General features: G+C 28.7%; 1 protein-coding gene across 1 annotated transcript in view; it reads right to left on the bottom strand.

The window, feature by feature from the left end:
- The window catches only part of LOC105618886 (dystrophin, isoforms A/C/F/G/H-like), a 195,891-nt gene that overhangs the window by 165,669 nt on the left and 9,436 nt on the right, over window positions 1-20,786 (bottom strand). Inside the window, exons 2-24 of the mRNA XM_012200417.1 lie at window positions 9,765-9,826; window positions 9,404-9,496; window positions 8,827-8,904; window positions 8,489-8,581; window positions 7,732-7,821; window positions 7,448-7,646; window positions 7,080-7,237; window positions 6,607-7,002; window positions 5,868-6,509; window positions 5,662-5,784; window positions 5,108-5,587; window positions 4,873-5,030; window positions 4,428-4,795; window positions 3,977-4,329; window positions 3,474-3,908; window positions 3,079-3,231; window positions 2,483-2,644; window positions 1,613-1,915; window positions 1,388-1,531; window positions 1,120-1,290; window positions 795-977; window positions 611-727; window positions 356-475 (exon numbers count right to left, since the gene is read on the bottom strand). Coding sequence (XP_012055807.1) covers window positions 356-475; window positions 611-727; window positions 795-977; window positions 1,120-1,290; window positions 1,388-1,531; window positions 1,613-1,915; window positions 2,483-2,644; window positions 3,079-3,231; window positions 3,474-3,908; window positions 3,977-4,329; window positions 4,428-4,795; window positions 4,873-5,030; window positions 5,108-5,587; window positions 5,662-5,784; window positions 5,868-6,509; window positions 6,607-7,002; window positions 7,080-7,237; window positions 7,448-7,646; window positions 7,732-7,821; window positions 8,489-8,581; window positions 8,827-8,904; window positions 9,404-9,496; window positions 9,765-9,826 — 5,081 coding nt within the window. The remainder of the gene's footprint in view (window positions 1-355; window positions 476-610; window positions 728-794; window positions 978-1,119; window positions 1,291-1,387; window positions 1,532-1,612; window positions 1,916-2,482; window positions 2,645-3,078; window positions 3,232-3,473; window positions 3,909-3,976; window positions 4,330-4,427; window positions 4,796-4,872; window positions 5,031-5,107; window positions 5,588-5,661; window positions 5,785-5,867; window positions 6,510-6,606; window positions 7,003-7,079; window positions 7,238-7,447; window positions 7,647-7,731; window positions 7,822-8,488; window positions 8,582-8,826; window positions 8,905-9,403; window positions 9,497-9,764; window positions 9,827-20,786) is intronic.

Genomic DNA, 20,786 nt, shown 5'->3' with positions numbered 1-20,786 from the left:
AGAGAGAGAGAGAGCTTCATTTTAAATGCTATAAAAAAAATTGGGGGGATATTTTTTTATATTTTAGAAATTTTTACATTAAAAAAATTAATATTTAATGGAAATTAATATTCAAAATAAATCAGAATATTTTTGCATATTTTGCAATATAAAACGTCTTATATACATATTAATGAAGATGTTTTATGTGATAGAGATATACGTAATGGTACTAACAAGCACAAGCATTACATATATCGATTGTTAAAGCAAAGAATAAGCCATGAGCGAATAAGCAATGAATGATAAAACTGACTTTAGAAAAAAGATAACAGATAAACAAATTTTAATTTTTAAATAAAAATTGGATACATACTTGTATTCTGTTAGAAATGACTTCCCATTTTTCACATACTTCAGCTACTTGGGGATGAAATGCATAACGTTGAAGCTGATTAACTTTCGGTTTTGCTTCTATCATTTCACTTTGCACAGCCTAATAATGAAACAATATTAAAAATATTTATAAAAATGTTTTATCAAAATAATTACTTTACGTTAAAAGATAAGATAAATAATTTCTTTTTTATACATTGTATTTTAGTATCATGTTATACGAATATTTCAATACCTTGCACTGTTCGAAGTGATGTTCAGTAAGTTGATCCATTGAAACCGCATCTAATTTATTTAACTTCTCTTCAACTTGTAAAAGCCACGCGTTTATTTCGTCGACATTAGGCTCATCCTTTAGAAAGATAAGAGATATGTATATTTATATAATGTAATATTCAGATATATTATAAAAAATTTACCTCCGAGCCTTGACAAACTCGCAATCTCTTTTCTGTATTAGCTAATCTTATAATTACGTCAGACATTTTTTCCTTAAGTTGTTCGAGATACATAGAATCGCATAATTTTGAAAATTGATTTTGCGATACAAACAATTTATCTCTTATAACATTGAGACGCGGAATTACTTCGGTCAGAGTCTCCTGTAGTAAATAATAAATTATAAATTATAAATTTTATAGTTAGTATCAAAAAACATTTATAGTTCAATTTCCTAAAGATATAATTAATAAATGATGTTATTTACGTTATATCTGGAATACAAAATAAATAAGATTTACATACTTGTACATATATCGCATTCACCGGCAGATCAGGTAGACTTTTTTGGGTATCTAATTCCTTATTTATACTTTCGACAGACATATTAATATACGCCATACTTTTATGCATGTCGCGTGACAAATCTAATGCCGATTCTAATATGGATTTGAATTCCGTTATGTGAAGACCAAGCTGAAATAAATATTTGAATCATTCTTTTAATTGTTGAATCATTCTTTTAATTTTTATAAAATTTTATAATAAACTTAGGCTTTAATTTATTACTTACCTTATTATATAATTCTTTTAACATATCTATTCGCTTTGAAAATTTGTCGGGCTCGGGAATAGCTTTATCTTCAACTAATTTTCTTCCAGTTACGATTATACATTCAATTTCACTCTTAATTTCACTTAAAGTTTGATAGAAGCGCTGCAAGACAACAACAAGTAAATAATTGATATGTGCATTAGTTTCATAGATTATGCAATATTTGAATAAACATGTAGCTACCAAACAATGTTTTAATTGACCCTCGATGACTTCGGGATCTTCTGATGATAATTCTAGCAAACAAGTTGCTTCTTCTATTCCTCTGAGTTCTCGTAAAGCTCTCGATAATCTAGGTTCTATATTGGTCGGACAACGAAAACGTTGAAACTTTCTTTGTACTTTAGCATATTTCTGTTCAATCAGGGACATTTGTTCTTGAAGTCGAAGTGCCGCTTCTTGTTTACCAGAAGCTTTGTATGATTCAATTTGTGATGCCATTTCCTCGAGCGTAGCATGCTGTTGTTCTAATTCTTCCATTAATTTCTGTAGTCATAACATATAATTATGCATAAATAATATAAAATAAATAATACTTAATATTCATATAGGTAGGTATGTCATACTCTGCAATATGCCATATGCATTAGTAAAATTTGACATTCTTTTTATGATACAATTATATAGTTAGTAAGATTGATATAAAAGATGCAAATTTTAATAACTACAGTCTTTCATGATCATGCTATTTTCATAATCTCGTTATGTACACAGATTAAAAAATATATTAATATCTCTTTACATTCTTTTCTTAATTATTTTAAATCTTATTTATATAATATACTTATCATAATAACTGTATCTGTAAATATGTTATTCCGCAAAAATTTTTATTTTGATAAATCTATTTTTCATAACTTATCAAATATAAGAAACATACTTCAAGGGATGTTATTGTAATTATAATTTTTTTCGAATTATGTCGGCTTTTAAATCATATTCAGAAGCAACAAATTCGCAACATTACAGTTCTAATATTTTTAGATTATGGATTATTCCTTTAATTATATAAAATATGACATAATATATGTATCATTTTTTTCATAAACAGACCTGATAATCGTGAGGCAAATCATCAGCAGTGAGATCGCAATCAAGGCGTGCAGTTAGTACGGAGTCTATTTGTGTTAAAGAATGCTGAAGAGCAAGAATACGCCCTTCTGATTGTTGAGCTTGTTTCACTGATCCTTCCAACAGCTTGGCGCGTTGCCCTGCCTACTCAAAACATAATAATACTCTATCTTTCTAACTAAACTAACTTTACGAAGCAAGTATTAGATTTGTAATGATTGATTATTATAGTTTTTTCTTAGCCAAGCAGAAACATAATATACAATTGTATATATAATAATACAATATTCAAAAATTTTCTTTTATTTTGTTGCATATCTATTTTATATATTATAGTTTTTATATATTATAATTTTCACACAAATAAATTTTCACACAACCATTCTGAGCAATTCAGAATGCTACTACAGAACTAATGCCACATGCGGTTATAAGCTGTTAAAGTCTCAAATGTTCGGACCTATGCTTAGCACATACATATAATTCTGTAACATGAGCTCCTTAGGATATATCTTAGTATAAATTATACACTTTACATTAATGACAAACACGTAGGCTTGTAGCAAGTACATACGTACCTGCTTGTTTAAGTTTTCCCATCGATTTGTTAATCCCTCTACGTCTGTTTCAATAGAATGAGTCATGATATTACTGTCAATAAGTTGTTTACCAATTTCTTGAATTTTCTCAAGTCTAGATTCCGGATGATTTCGTATGTAATTTTCTAAATCCTTAAATATAATATATATTACTTTTAGTGTTTGTGTGTGCATTATACAAAAAAATTAGTTAAAATTACGAAACTTTACGAAGAGAAATAATTTAATATTTTCTATTAAAAAAGAAAAACATTTAAAAGATAAACAATAACTTATAATAATTTTTTCAATTTTATTTTTTCTAAGCTAATTATTTGATTTAAATGATAGGATAATTGTTGCTAAATATTTATACAAAATTGAACAATTCTTACATCCAGTTCTTCTGAAATTTCTTCTGCATCTGCAGCAGCTTTAGGCGATTTTTTTAATCGCTTATCAAGCTTATCCAACCAATCACTTTCCTGTGCGACTAAAGCACGAAATTCTCCGTACTCATGACTAGCATTTTGTAAATGTCTATAGCGTTCGTATATACGATCTGTAACATCTGTCCATCGCGCATTTAAAAAAGTAAAACGCCTACCAAGCTCTTGTACAGATGATCCTTCTGAACTTAATAATTTATCATTTCCCATTTCGTTCAAATTTCTAAACTCTTCCACTCGTTTATCAATGTTATCTTTTAATGCTTGATATCGACCACGAACTTGAAAAAGTTCAACTGATGACGTTATTCTTGATTCTACTGGTATTTCTTTTTCTAAACTTGACAACCACTTTGTAAAATCTTCTATACCATTAATAATCTAACAAAAAAACAAAACCGTTACGCAAAAAACATTCATACTTTTATTTATAAAAATTGTGTACTTACATTATCATTTTTCTTTAAAGCACTTTCATATTTGTCATTTAAACTTTTAGTCTCATTAACAATTGTGTTCCACTTATATGTTATAGCTTCCAATTTGTTGTTTAACAAACTTGTAAAATTAACTTCCGATTTTTCGAGTATATCATTTGCTGATAATCGAAGTGCTTCTATTTGTGGTTTTGTTTTATCTATTTCTTGAGAAAATGAGTGAATTTGTTGTAATTTATGTTCTGTTGTTTCAACATTATCCGTAATGTTATCTTTGGATAAATTTTCTAGATACAATGATGATTTTTCCAACCAAGATTCAAGGGTAAAAAGTTCGGTATTAAACGTTTGCAAAATTGTAATATCTAAAACATTGTATTAATAAATTTCCTATGTAATCATAACAATAAAAATAAAAATAAAAAACAATGCTTATTTTGCTTATTATTTATTTTCTATTTACCTTTGATAAGAGTTTGTTGTTTCTCTTCCAAAATAATAGGAATATCGCTCCATTTAGTATTTAAATCCTGCAATTCATCTTTAAGTCGCTGTACTAAAGAATCATCATTTATCTTTGCTATTAAATCTTGTCCAGCAGAGTTAACGTATTTAAAAGTTTCTTCCTGTTCTTTTAACGAGTTTTGTATATTTTTAAATCTTTTTATTTGCTCTTCCATAATCTTCTCACCCGACATAATTATATGTTCTGACAATAGAAAACCTTCTACATTGTTGATAAATGACATTAGATTAGTGATTGCTTCAATATATCTTTTAGGCGGTGTTCGATCAATAGCATTAGTTATTTCAGTCAATCGCTCGGATAACCTATATATATTATATTAAGTAACACAAAAATTTAAAAAATTTATAATATATAAGTATATACCTATAATAATACTTACATTGTATATAAATTCTCCCAATTAACGAAAAATACTTTTACGTCTGTATCCATACTATTAGTTTCTGTAATAGCAACTTGATTTTCTGATAATTCTTTTGCTTTTTCAACCAACTTTCTTATACGTTCATCGTGGGATTTCATTGATTTCATTTTAACCTGAATAATAATATTTTAAAATTAAAATTAAAATATCGTATATATACATATTACACATTAAAAGACATTTTAGTTACCCTAAATAGTTCTATCTGATTATTTTCTTTATTTGTCTCGAACCATTTGGTGTAACTTTCTAACATCAAATTTAGATTGGCTAATTCAGTCCGGAATTTCTTTACTTCTTCCAGATAATCTATACGTCTCTTTATCTCTTGAAGACGATTATTTGTCGCTACCCAACAATTTTGTATGTCCTTAATCTTAGATTCCTCTTCTTCGATGGATTCGTTTGCATTTTTTAATTCATCAATTAATTGTTTACCAATTTCAAGAACTTTATCATATTCATTTTTATGCGAGTCCATATCTGCAAGAATATCTTCATAAACAACTTTCTTCTCTTCCACGCTTAATTCATCAAATACTCCTTCCGATCGACCAATTTCTAAGTCGACATAATCTAGCCATTTATATAGATGAAGTAATGCCGATTCAAACTCATGTTTAGTAGTATTATCAACACGCCGCTTCTTTGAATCACTATATGGCGTTGACTGAAAAGAGAAGTATTACATAAGTCACAAAAGCGGAATACTGAAAAATATTAAGAAAAATAAGAAAAACATACTGTTGCAGTAATTTCTTCTTTATATGCTATACTTGTTACCGTTTCGGACATCCATTCGTTTCCTTTAATAGTTGTTACATTCTCTTCAGACATTAAATCAAATTCAAATCCAGAATTTGTTATCTAATACGCAATATAATAAAGATTAGAATTAAGAAACAAAATATATTTTTTTTAAAATGTAATATTCTAAGATATTGAATTACCCTTTGGGATTGAACTTCCATGATTTGTCCAACAGCTTCCCATCGATCCTGCAGGTTTTCGATCTTTTCCAGAATACTCGCGTATTCTGAAGACGAACTGTTACCATCTAAATCCTGAATTGATTCTTGTAGAGAAGTTAATTTTTTCTGATTTATATCCATTTCTGCCTTAAGGATTTGCAATTTCTTTATTCTATCTAATACTTCGCCAAATTCGGATGCCGGATTGGCTTCCATTTGCTTTAATGTAATTTCCGTTTCGTTCAACCATGCTACTAGCCTTTTATAATCATCAGTAATGCTCTGCCAAAGCGCAGATAAAGATTCCAATCGCTGACGTCGTTCCTCTTTCCACTGGCCGATATGACTCCAACGTTCACCGAGAGCAGACAACTGATCTTCCATTTGTGTATAAACCGCCTCGGAATTTTCTTCATCTACGACTACTACCATATTTCTCATACCGTCGACTACGTCTTGTTGCGCATGAATATCTTGTTTTAGTTCGTTGAGATGTTTCAATTGGTCCTCGAAAGTCGATGGATTTAATTCGATTGCTGCCATCAACGAAATTCGATCTTCCGTTTTTGTTAGCCATTGTCGTAACGCATCTAGCTGAGCCTGTTGCATTTGCATCAAGACCTAGAAATAGTCATAGATTTTATTTGTAGATAAAATAACTAATGTATTAAAATTATCTCTGCATTATATTATTTTCATCAACAAAATAGATACATACTTCATGAATTCTTGTTTGCCTTTCCATGGCGCGCATTCGAAGACCTTCCCAACGAGAATTTAGTAAAGACATCTGCACGCGAACCTCGTGCTCTTCATCTTTATGCAATCCGCCTTCAGCTAACAATCTTGCACCTTCCTCTAAAACAGTTCCTACTCCATCTTGATGACCGGATAGTTCCATCAAGAAGGTTTCATGCTCGTGGAATTGTTGTTTCAATATGTCTAGAGTCGAGCCCGGCTCGGGGGCATGATTCAATTTATCCTCTGCTTCCAAAAGCCACGTTAAAACATCCTCAAGTGCAACTTGATAGCCACCAAGCTCGACGGAAACATTTGTAGCTAAACTCATTGGGCGAGATGATGGCATTCCAAAATTTCCGAACGTTAAAGTACTCTATAAATTAATTTTTTTTATATACATTAATATAATGTAATGTCTCTCGTCCATTTACTAAATCACGATTCACATACCTCTGTTCCTGGTGTTGTAACGGGACTAACTGGCGTACTGTCACTTGCGATTGAAAGATCTAGCTCACCTATGTCGTCTCCGGAATGTGGCAACGATTGAAAGAGACACATAACGTACATCATTATGGATTTTTTATCCGGTACTGAAGTATTGACATCTGAAATAAAATATAACATTGTAAAAATCGACGTTATATCATTGCTTTATAATCCAATATATTTTGCAATTTTTTATGTAACTTTAAATTTTTATAAATTTTTAGGAACTGAATTGTGATAAATTTCATAAATTTGTATACCAAATATATAAAATACAAAAAAAATTAATATTATTATATATAATATTTAGAATGTCTCAAATAAATTACCTTCGGGATCCAAAAGTCGTTCGATACCAAGATGTTCTTGTGCGAGCCGAAAAGCATGATCCAATCTAGCATTTGGATGTTTACGCGCGATATTATTAAAATCAAACAAATGAGATTTCCATTTATGTAAAATTGCATTAAATGCTAAACCGTCCGACCAAGATGTTGTAAAATTTTTAATATCAACACCAGAATAATTCTAAAAAAAGAAATTATTATTGCTTTACTTTAATGATATTCAGTAAAATTTTATTAGATACATAACTAAAATTTTTACGTATTACCTGTGAGTTTTGACGACACCAAGCAAGAAGTGTCTTTTCTAAATTGGTCTGTTGTAATTCTGTCATTAGATCTTTTAAGTGATAATGTACCTGTTTATGTATAACATAGAAAAATTGATTAATAGAAAATAGATGAGATACATCAAGATAATTAACAATAAACATAAATAATTGATACAAAAACCAGAAAATCAATAAAACATAATTTTATCTAAAACATTTCGTTTTAGAGATATTTTCTGCTTGTATCATTTACAACATAAAAAGAAATTATTTTATGAACAAATATTGCCGGCCTCACGTTCTCTCGATTACAGCAAGTACGACAAAATCTAAATTAAGGAGTTAATTCTCGCTAAAAATAAATACTTCGTTAAAAAGATTGAAATTAAAAGATTAAGATTAAAATTATTTTTGCCACGCTAATACGACTTAAATTCATTTCGCTCAAAAAGTTTTCAATATCTTTCAAATTAAAAAAATAATAATCTCGCATAAACTAGATTCCATTCCATATAATGAATTAAAACTTTGTGACATAAATGATTACTTAATACATCAAAAGCATGTTGCAATCAGATTTTAATTTACATAAGAGGTTTTCTTGCTAATAATGGCCTGCAGTACAAAATTAGAAAGATATTATCTTCAAAATTATAAATGACATGAATTGAATTATTACAAATTGAAATAAAAAAAACTCTGTCATAATTTATATAGTTTAATATTTATATGAAAAATGTCATCGAAAACTTACTTGCCAATGAAGAATAATACTCCATACCAAACCAAGTGTCAATTTAGGATTACCATCAACAATATCATTACTACTAATATTAACAAGTTTCACCTGAAATATATATTATATACAGTTTTGATAGAAATTTATATATAATTTATATATAATTACATTAAATTTATATTTTTAAATTAAAAATCTACTAATTTATCTCTATAAACAATATCTTATAATTAACATAAAATAAAATAAAGATTTATTTTACCGATCTGTTTTCGTAATTCTGTTACGTAGTAATTCTGCTTAGCATATTCCTAGAATATAACATTGTATAAACGCTGCAGTTATATACTTACGTTATTCTGTTCAAGAATTTGTAACGCTTTATTAACATTATTGAGATGATGCACCCGCATCCGGCCGCGTTCTCTTTTCTGTAAAATAAATATCCTATTGTGTTAATCTCGCTTTTTAAAAAAAAACATGCAATTACTGGAACTCGCGCGTTTTAACGTAAAGCGCCCTAATTCTCTATGAGCTTCATTGTGCAAAATAAATGTCAACGATGAAAGCACACTTGCGTGGGGCAATACAAATGCCGTGACGCGGTATTATATCTCGGGAATAGAATATATTCTTACGCCTACCACGCATTCATAATCGTATACTCTTATGCAAATATACCCCGATGCACGCGCACCTGCTCGCAATTCGCCACGGTGAACGCGAGTTGTACTGACGCGGAATGCATAAGGAATAATTTTATTAGAAAGCGCCGACGGTCAAGAGATGCTCTAACGATTACCTTTGCGATCTAACAGCGTTTTCGACAGTCCATCATCGATGCGGAAAAACTTGCGCAAAATTACGGATCAGCGCTAAGCCACGCTAAGCGATTATCGCGGTGTGCAGATAGGCACGCGGCATACTTACATAAGTCTTAGAAGTGAGCACTTCCAGAAGTGACAGCAAGCGATTTCCATCTCGTAAATCGATGAACAGATCACTGATCGGCTCGTGATGATTCTACGGAAAGTATGATGGATTAAACATCCGTTTTGTACTTTTTCCTCGCTCGAAGCATCCCTCAATATACTATTATATCGCGTTAGAAGATAACGCACAAGTACGAGCATGTGTGTAACAAGTAGATACTTATTACATTCCATGCATGAAGAGATTTAAGAGCGAAATTGCTCCTTGCATACCGTGCGTGAGGTACAGTCCCGCGAATAAATGGAGTGTGTATAATAATAACAGGCGAATGGTAATTGGACTGAATAACATCCCTTACCTTGAGAAGCTGCGAATTTATCCATTTGGCGAACGTCTTCTTCTGCACGTCTTCTCGCTCATCTGTAACATTATTATAAATTATTATAAATTATTGAAATTTTCGGAGGAAATTTAGCAAATTCTTAAAATATTCTAAGAAGAATAGATTTCATTACGTAATCCATTATTTAAAATATACTATAAAAGTCAAATAGTATTTCATGTTAATTAACTAACGTAATATTACAATCCGATAAACTGACGTACGAATATTCAAATATATTATCAATTATCGTATTTAATTAAAATTCTCCGGAAATTCGTCTTTCAATAAACCGATAATTATTTAACACGTCATAATCGATGGAAATCGAAGAATATTTCTCAGATTTCCGCGTATCTATTCTATATGTAAATTTTAACGTACGTGAATTTAATATGTTTACTTAGACAAATCAATCGTGACAATCGAGTTAAATTAACAATTGAAAAATGATACAAATAACGTGCATGCTTTATATTAACATGTATGTATTATATTGACAATCTATTATTTTATATATACATATATATATATATATATATATATTGTATTATATATATATTGTACATATATATAATTAATGTATCTTAAAATGAAGAAAATGCAGAAAATCGCGTACCAATATATAATTTATATTTTTTTTTGTTTATAATTTAATCAGAAAGATTTTTTTTAGAATCATTGGAAATTACTAAATTATTAAAATATTCGGTTATAAAATTTCGATTGTAAAATATTTCTTATTCTACTATAATATCTTAAATATTGTTTCTAAAACAACATAAATTAATTTTAATCTCGTGAACTCTTCATTTTTCGAATTTTTAAAACTAAAAAAAGATGAAGAGTTAGATGATTAAAATTAAACTATTAAATATAGATTAATAGAAAACATAAAGTCCAGTTTCTACTAATCTACCTCTCTCTTAAAATCATTAATACTAAAAAATCATAAATCATTAATCTAACTTCATAAGATAAAGTTTGTGAAATAGCCCGAACAGCTCCTATCAATGAATACATAGAATTAGAAAACCATCCCATAAACATAAATATATATCCTATAATTGTTAAAATAATAATCAAAATTAATAAAGAATAATTTAAATAATAAATATTAGTATAAATCTATAAACTAATCAACTTCCTATCATTAATATAACTTTAATGTGATTTAATTTACTCTTTATCTAATTCTTAGAATTAGAAAAGATAAAAAGTGAATTAAATCAAAATTAAGTTAATCTTTATTGTTAGAAAAAGCACAAAAAATGATTGATAATCATAATTCAGAAGCAAACTGAAATATTTTTTGATAACTGAAATAAATTACAATTATTACAATTATTACAATTATTACAATTATTCTATGATGTGATTTATGCATTCCCTTGACAAAACTTATCGCAGCAAAGGAAAAATTTCGCGCGAATATCACTTTGTCTCGGAGACCCTCAATTATTCGTTGCGCGTCTATGAATACTTAGAATACTTTTGCAATTTATAATACATTAAGTGGAGCAACAATTGATCCACTGACAGTTTTACTCGCTCGTAAAATTATTGTCGACGTAACAACAGCAGCTCATCATCTATCGCGTTGACACTAGTTGACCTCGATGACTGAAGCAGTAAACTCGAAATTTAGGTCGACTGACAGCAAGTCGTGATAACTATAAGTAAGTACCTGTTCACTTTATCGGATTGTTAAGTACACGAGATGGTATGCTGTCGACCAACTCGTTATCATCCGCACGGTAGTGAATTGATCGCATGCTGATTTCATGCGTCCGTGATGCAATCGGCTTATAAGAAAGCTACGAGCATCGGCATGCCGATAAAAATAGAAAGATAGATGATGTCAGCTTTCACGCATTTTAGCGTTTTGTATATTTACTGATGTAGAATCGTTACTCCTGCATGTTTCACAAAATATCTATATCTGTTCAGTATACTTCTAATACGGCTAGAGAATTATATTTAGACAAGCGACACTGCATATTAAATTAGCGCCATAAAAAAAACTTGCAAGTATCGTCTCGCAACGCAAAAAAAGAACTTGTAAGCAATAATTTTTAAATTATAATTTTGACTGTAATTTTTGTCACTTTTCGTGAGTATTCTATGTATACATTCCGATATATATTCCGGTTCTGTCGTTTCCTAACCAATAGATAATCGTATGAAAAAAAATTTTTTGTTAAGAAAATTTTCTGCCAATCCTCAAACGCAGAAATAGCTTTCTTTTCGCAAAAAACGTAACGTACCATTCAGTACGCTTAACAGTTTAGAAGATCGACTTCTCATTTGGAATCTGAAAGTCATCCACAGTCAATGGCGCATTTTAACGAGCTTCAAGGAAAACATACTAACCGATAGACGTTACTGATGAATGAACGAATGAATGAACGTACTTATCTTATAGGAAACACAGGTTACGTGAGTAACATGCAGACGGAAAGAAATCGCAAATGGTGATCATGTACTTAAAGTAAAGTAAGCCGTGAGATCAATGCACGCAAGACAGTCTGTCTTGTGAGGAAGTCGGTCGCCCTGGAGCTTACCTCATGAAAGCTCGGGGACATTAAGGAAAGATCCTATTAAGTTTAACGGGATTGTCGATTTTCCAGAAAAGAAATAACGTATCATTTGCAATAATTTATTATTGCATTGTAACTGATTGTACGTACAACACATGTATAAACAATATTATATTTTTATTGTTCTAATAAATTACTATCATAAATCAGTCAAAGACCAAAAAAAATCAGTTAATGTTCGTCAATGTTGTAATTAATTATATAATAATAATAATAATTAATCACAAAATATTAGCAATTTTTATTCTATAGTGCTCTACATGTATAAATTAGAATAGAAATATTATACAAATTACTAATGTGTAGAAATTAATGACAAGTGTAATATCAATCATTCATTTAAAGCCTAAGTAATAATAATATAAACTCCGTTAAAAAGTATACTGCAATTATATAATAACTGAAAATTTATGATCCTGTTCGGGGCGGTAAGATATCTTCGTCCAGTCCTGCAAAAATACGGCGCTTCCGAATATGGTGCAACGAGTTCTTGTGTACAATCCGGCGATTTCTTTTTCCGTACGTCTTTCGTCAAAGGATCTTATCGCACCGTATCGAAGTCTGAATCGTACACATATAACGATTTCTCATTATATCAGGGATACGAAAAAACGCGTATATCAACATTTAATGTGGATAATTATCTCGACAAGGATCTTAAATGATTAACAGAGATTGAAATATAACTGATTTTTTAGAAAATATATGCTATTTTTATAATAAACTATCAATACTATATTGATTATGATTCATTTCATGTTTCGATTAATTATTAATTGGAAACAATATACATAGTTAGAAAATTTGTGTTAAATTTGACATATTTCACATGTCCTAAACGATCTACTCAAATTGTGCGACTTTGACATAAGATGAATAGATTAAAAAGGAACACAAATATTATGTAAAGGAATAACATAAAAAAACGTAATACTGACATAATTCATTGTAAACAATCATATTTCTTTATTAAAATTAACATTTATAATATTTTAAATTAACATTTCAAATAAATGTTCCAAAATAAATGTTTCCAATGAATTTAACATTTATAAAATGTTAAATTAACAAATTTTATTTATTTATCTTAGAATTTACATTTAAAAAAATTTTTATGTTATTTGTTCATTTATTTAAAAATTATGTTTTAATACTAAAAATGTTGAATATCAATTAAACACAAAATATTCAAATCACATAATTATATCGTGTTAAATTAACATTTAGGTATATTAAAAATTAATTTAGTTTAACAGAAAACAGTTATACTCTTAAATACGGTAATTAAAGAGACTTTCTGCCGCATTCTGGAACTGAGTATTGCGGTTACTCTGTACTAATTAATGGAACTCACTTTTTGGAGATCACTGATGACGACTCGAATGGAGCCGAAACGTCCGATCTTTTTGTAAAGCAATGTAAGAAACTTTAAAATATAATTTGTAAATTGTGTAACGCACGAATTTCAATGTTATTGTTCTCAATTCTCCATTACTTAAATGTTACTTATTGTTTTATCTCAAGAATCAAATTTCTTTTTAGAAAAATCTTTTTAGGAATTCAATACAAAATTTTAAAAAGACTTGAGTGGACCGCTTTTAATACAAATACAATATTACTGTATAATTAAAACAAATAATATAATATACAAACGTTAAAAATTCAAATCTTTTATGATATAAAATTGAAACATGTACCAAACGTCGCAAATTAAAGATCTTTTTCTCTTAAATATGATAAAGGAAAATATCTCCAGTTATTTATTCATAAATGTAAAACTGAAATATACACTTTTCTTTATTTAGGATCACATGCACACATATACAAACTATATTGTGATTATAATTTTATAACGGAATATATTTTATACTAGTCAAGAGAGAAGAGCAGAAAAGAAATTATTTATTAAAGTCTGATTTAGTCTAAGAACGACTCTGTTTAGGTATACGCATCCATTCGTTTTCTTTCAAAGCACATAGTACAAACAGTAACATATCGCCATTAAGCAAACAGAGGACTTGTGTGTCTGTAAATACTTCGCCTTGCTATAAATTAGCACATGCAACTCGAAGTCTTCATCATTCTTAGAAAATTAAATTTTAACGCTATAGTTAATAATTTGCTTCGCAAACTATTAACTCCGACTTTACATCAATATTTTTTAAATTCTACATTTTAATGTTGTAATCATTTCTAGAACAAATTTCAGAAATATGCTTGTCTCTATATTATTTTCTTATATTTTGTATACTGTCAATATTAATTAATACCTACTAAAAAATATAGTGACTTTTCAATTTGTTTAAAAATTTAAATTAATGATTTATTATCTCGTTCTACCTTCTATTAAAAAAAAATTCAATAAAGAATGTTAATAATGCTAATTAACATCGATACATAATCCAGAAGTCTATATCTGGAGTCTATGAAGATTAAACATATTTAATTTTCAAATTATTTATTTAATAAACATACATACAGTATACTTTTTCATTTATACTACTTTTTAATTTATTTTTAGTTCTTTCGATAAAATAAATGAGTGTCCAACATTTTATTGTATATTTTTATAAGATGATATTAAATTTATATATTATAAATTTTATATAAGTTAAATTAAGACAATTATAGCATTTTAAAAGCATCATAGAATCTTAAATTTATTTTTTCGTACGAAAAATTACACTGTCTTGTTCAGTTTACAAAACAAAAAATAAATCTTCAAAAACTGTTATCAAAGTGTAAATAAATATAAGATAAGTGCAACTGTATTGAAAATTTGACAATTTAAATAATCCAAATAAACATGCGTTTATATACTACATTTAATGCGATAATAATTTGTTGTATCAAATCGACTGAAAGCTACGTTCGCATAATCAATGACCGCAAGGGTTGAACGAACTACAAATTAACACATCGATAATACTTCATTGAGAAAACAGTGTCAGCCACGTAAAACTATCGCTAAACTTAGCTAGATGCCCATCGACATGTTCTCTTCTGTTCCCAACTATAGAAAAGGTGAACAAATCAATAATTGATAGATTGAAATTTTCAAGATAAACGATTTTCTATAAGATTCACATTCTGCTATTTTAATCATCTTAATTAAAATAACATTCATATAATATTTTCTCAGAGACCGACGTGCTTTAAATGCAATAGCAAAAAAGATATAATATCTAATTGACAGTTATACGATATACACTCATTTCAATATTTTTAGTACCTTTTTTATTAACGTGAATGATTTTTCTTTTTATTAAAATAATATCACAATTATATATAATTATTATAAAACATTATTAGATTAGATCAATGATACAGTAACCAGCATTTCACAAAATACAAATTCATTTTCAAGTTTGTAAAAATAAAATATATTTAGTAATATATTTTTATATTATTTATTGAGGAGCTTAATATGTATATATTTAATTTAGATTTAATTATAAAAATTCTGATTATACATGAAATAATAGTACATGCTACATGACGTAAGTTATGCGGAAAATTGTAAAGAAAATTTAGTTTTATCATTATATCAAGCACAAAAAATGTTTAAAAAATTTTAAATAGTAAAAAAACAAAATTCTTAGAAAAAGCCAAATAATATTTTATTTATTCACAAAAAATACAAAATGAGGTATTTTAACCATTTTTTACATGATTTTACTTGTCTTGATATATGGACAAAATTGTTCAAAATCTTCGATTTTAAACTTCATTCAATTGCTTTAACAAAAGCAGTCTTTTTTAGCAATAATTCATTGAGTATTTCATTATCAAAATTCTAATGACCGTTTTTACAAACTATAAACCAGGTAATAAACTTGATATTTCGTGATACTCTGAAAAAAAATTCTACGATATTGAGCGGTAATTACATGTCTCGCACTATTAATGATGTTCACGCTGGAGATAATTACGCCATTCGCGGCGTACTGAGTTTGTTTTGCAGTATCGCTGTCGCAGCAAGATCGAGTATCAGTGTCCAAGGTTATATCATTTCTTACAATATACTATCGATCAGTAATATCTCTTCTGGCGCAAGTTAATATTCTTAACTAGCTAATTAATTCACTATTTCCCGAAGTTTTTCCTTTCTAATCGAACGGAACGTTTTGCCATTAAAATTCATGCGAATGAAAATAACCGAAGATACAGAGGTGTCGATTCACGAACAGTTTAATTCTTTAAGCCTATCTGTGGAAAAGAACTTTAAAAGAAATTATCGAAAGTCCTTCTTCATGTCTTTTCTTAAGTGGAAAGTGTGGGGAGGAAGAACGAAACGATAGAAAAATGAACTCGACATGCGCTTATCGCTTATTCAGCGATAAAACCAATTGGACATTTTATATCGCTTTCGTTGAGATAATTTGTGATCGGTTGCTGCGAGAAGTGCGAATTTACACGCGAAAAACCAATCAACTAATCGAACGGACATCGCGACTCGCCCATCGCTAGCTAATGCTATGGCCAATTCAGCCCGCATTCTCGTTTAACTGCAGCTGGCTTCTTCTCACCCCATGCTGGCAATGAACGTGGTCTTCATATGTGATGAATAAAATCCAGAATCAGATGATCGCATCTAGCGCTATATATGAACCTACTAGAGATTACGAACCTTCATACAATATTTTTGCTATTCTCTTCATGCATTTACAGTTATTATCACTAAACGTGATCATCTGTATCATACAGAATACGACTCACACTAAAAGAATGCGATGTAAAATCACGTTTAGCATTAAAAACGTGAAAAGTCGCAGTAGTTGTTGGAAAATTTTAATACACAAATCTAAAGCATTAGTCAATAAACAAATTTCATTGAACTGTTTATCGAAGTTAAAGAAATAGTTTTCTTATATACGAAACAAACATATTATAAAAATCACTTCAATATCACGAATGTTATTAAAATTTGATAAGGTAACAAGTAAGACATAAAGAAATTAATGAAACGTATTAGAAATTATTTCTTTAATATTCTCTAAATTTCTTGGAGTGAAATTTTACTTCAAAAGAATGAAAGAACTGCCATTATTGAAAAAGAGTGAGAATACTTGCATTCTTGAAGAAGAATGACAGATTTTCTTTCTTTTTTTTTTTTGAGTGAGATGCTCTTCAAAGGAAAGAAATCTCATTCCTTTTTTGGAGTGAATCCCACTCCAAAAGAATAAAGTCTCATTCCAAAAAAAGAGTGAAAATCTCTTATTGAAGAATGCAAATAAAATAACTTTTACTCTTTTTCAATTATAACAGTAGTTTCACTCTTTTGGAGTGAGATTTCATTCCAAGAAATCGAAAGAATTTTGTCACACTAATTAATATTTGATTATAACATCTGGCTAGCAAATTGTTGTAATTACTCATTGTCAGGAAGGTTTCCGTTTTTTTCTGCAGGATTATGATAATCGGAATCCTCATATATCAGATAATACCGTATACATTAGAATAATTAGATAACAAAACCTAAATGTGTCACCAGCTGAATCTCATGGGCTCGATGGCGCCAAGCTGGGAGTGTACCCCGAGAACAGCATGGATACTATGCAAATAAGCAGACCGCGTAGTGAACAATTGTTTAAACGAACTGACAATGCGGACCACTACCGGCTATGCGAGTGCAGCACACTTCTTCTCTGTGAATGTGCCTGGAGCACGCATGTCGTTGGCCCTAACCGCACTATGAAAGGTTCGCGGGTCAAGCGTTTTGATGGGACCGAATAATACTAGTGCGTGCCTTCATGAGAGTGTTCAACTATGACAACGAACTCGGTGGCTAACGAAATTATCGAGAGTCCGCATGAAAACATGAACAATCCGAATATTGAATATGCGTTCTATGTTTCTCATATGACGATTATTATCAAACGCCAATTGAAAGGTACCGATGTAATTTGTCATATCACGGATTGAAATTTTCTAATAATATAAAGCTATATTGCAAAAAATTAAAATATTATATAATTTTTTTTAAATTTAGCAATTGAGAATTTTTTATATTGCTTTCATCAAAAACTTCATCAAAAATATTAACATCGATTCTGATTAATATAAAAATATTACGATCTATTTTTATATAATGACAACGCAAAGTGTGCACTTCATATTTATCTTATAGATGGATCTTTACTTTTCATGTTAAATTATCACAGAATTCTTTTACTTTTTTTACATCAAAATGTCCTAAGCAGAATACAAATCATCATGACATCAAAATAACTCCAAAATTGATTACTAAAAATTAATTACTAAAAGTCACTTTTATCATTTACATTTCATTTTAAATGATTTTGACATTATCATTATTTTGACATTATCATGATTTTTTGTTCTGTTGTTTGAGCATCAAACATTTCAGAAAGAAGAAAAGTTTTGAAAATGTATTAACTTCACAAAAATCAATCATTGAAATGAGATCTCTTTCTTTTCAATATAATTATCTTAATTTAATAAGTAAAATAATCGAATAGCTATTAAGTATAATAACACAATTGATTATAAAATTGATACACAAAATGAAAACATTATTAATATTGTTATTAATATTGATATAATACATGCATTTTTAATTGAATAATGAGGAGAGTGCAAAGTATTGATTAATCCATACAGTTATCTGTATCATTATATTTCAACCGACTTATATACTTATTATTTTAAAAATTTGTGTTTTTATTAGATTAATATATTCTGAAAGATCAAATAAATTCATATTGTAATATGTATTCAATTATAAACTCATATTAATTTATTTATATTTTTATTTTTTATCAATTAAATAAATAATAATATAATAAAATAATATTATCATTTATTTAATAACATTAAATTGATTCCGGATATTATAATAATTACGTTATTGAAACTTAACGTTATTTAATCCTATATAAATCTTACGTAAATTTATTTTGATGGGAGTGGCTTTTTCATAGCTCCATATTCTGTAAATAACTACTACAAATATAATAATGTAAATACTACCAAACTATGTAAAACGACTTTCTAAATACTATATATACACATAAAGATATATCGACTGAGCATGTATATATTTAAGTAATGGTTCATTGGCCTGCGACAACGAATACAGCAATGTTCAAGAATGTGCAATCTAAATGAGGAAAATTTAATCGAATAGAAAGTATTAACGCGCAAATTGAATTAACGACCAATTAACCTGGTTTGTAGGAAAACATTTTAATTTACAATTTACATGTATAAATTCGTAGCACAATTTGCAAATGATGTAGTTTCACAATGTAAACATCAATCTTTTATAATGCATTATGCAGCTAGATTATAAGGAATAATTTGCTGTTAATTTATTAAAGAAGTTATCCTCGAAATGTATATTCTCTTAATATACACCAGAATATATATTTACATAATTTAATTGAAAATATATGTTTTCAATTAAATTATATGTTTTTTATTTAATTTCATGATCTTTAAATTTTGTAATAGCTTAACAGGAGCAAAACAGAAACTTCTTCATAAAAAAATCCATTACTGGTAGTTACAAATATTTATTAACATAAACAAATTACATTATATATTACCAGTCTAAATAATAACAATATTTGACTATATTTTTCTAAAAATAAAGCTGTTTGTAATTTTTGTGTGTGTAAAGATATTCCACAATAATTTAAACGAACTAATATAACAATTTATTCACATAATTTGTCCCCGGTTATCATTTATTACTCAATTTACATTTTAAAATTTATTAAATCATTATAATATATCATTCATGTTAATATATTTGCGTTGATTGTGGAAGCAAATATATAAATTATTACAACATAATAATTTTTGCGGGTGTATCGTTATGCGTATCATTTTAAGAAAAAATGATTTTATGAAACACAAATCTCCAAGATTGAATATTGCGCGTATACGAATCAGACGAAATATACGCGAGAATATACGTGATGTATCGCATGTAGGTATGTCATCGCGATGATTTTTAAAAGCTCTAATATTCGCCATAAATCAATATGACATATATATTAATTTATTGAATTTATTGAATTTAATATTGATATTTTATTTGCGGTTAAACAATCATTCTCGTCGCACTTTGACAATCGCCAATTTTTTTGGATTTTCATACGTATACTAGTATAGGATGGTGTAGCACATTAAATCAAGTATCGGCGCATTAAAATCAAGTGTCAGCACCAAGTGTAAGCACGTTATCTTTTCTTACATACACGTGTACCGATTTTCAATTCTGACATTCCCGCATGCAGTTCCCGCGCGCCGGCGCAAATAATTTTAAGATAAGATAAGTTATGCTCGGGGCGTAGATAATTCCATTGCCTACTGCGGGTGACAACGCGAAAAATGTGGCCCGGCAACTGTATATTCAAGTAGCCAATAT

Source organism: Atta cephalotes (genome assembly GCF_000143395.1).
Source record: "Atta cephalotes unplaced genomic scaffold scaffold00018, whole genome shotgun sequence".
Lineage (NCBI taxonomy): Eukaryota > Metazoa > Arthropoda > Insecta > Hymenoptera > Formicidae > Atta > Atta cephalotes.
Note: the sequence above shows the minus strand (reverse complement) of the source record. Positions and strands in the feature narration are given on the sequence as shown.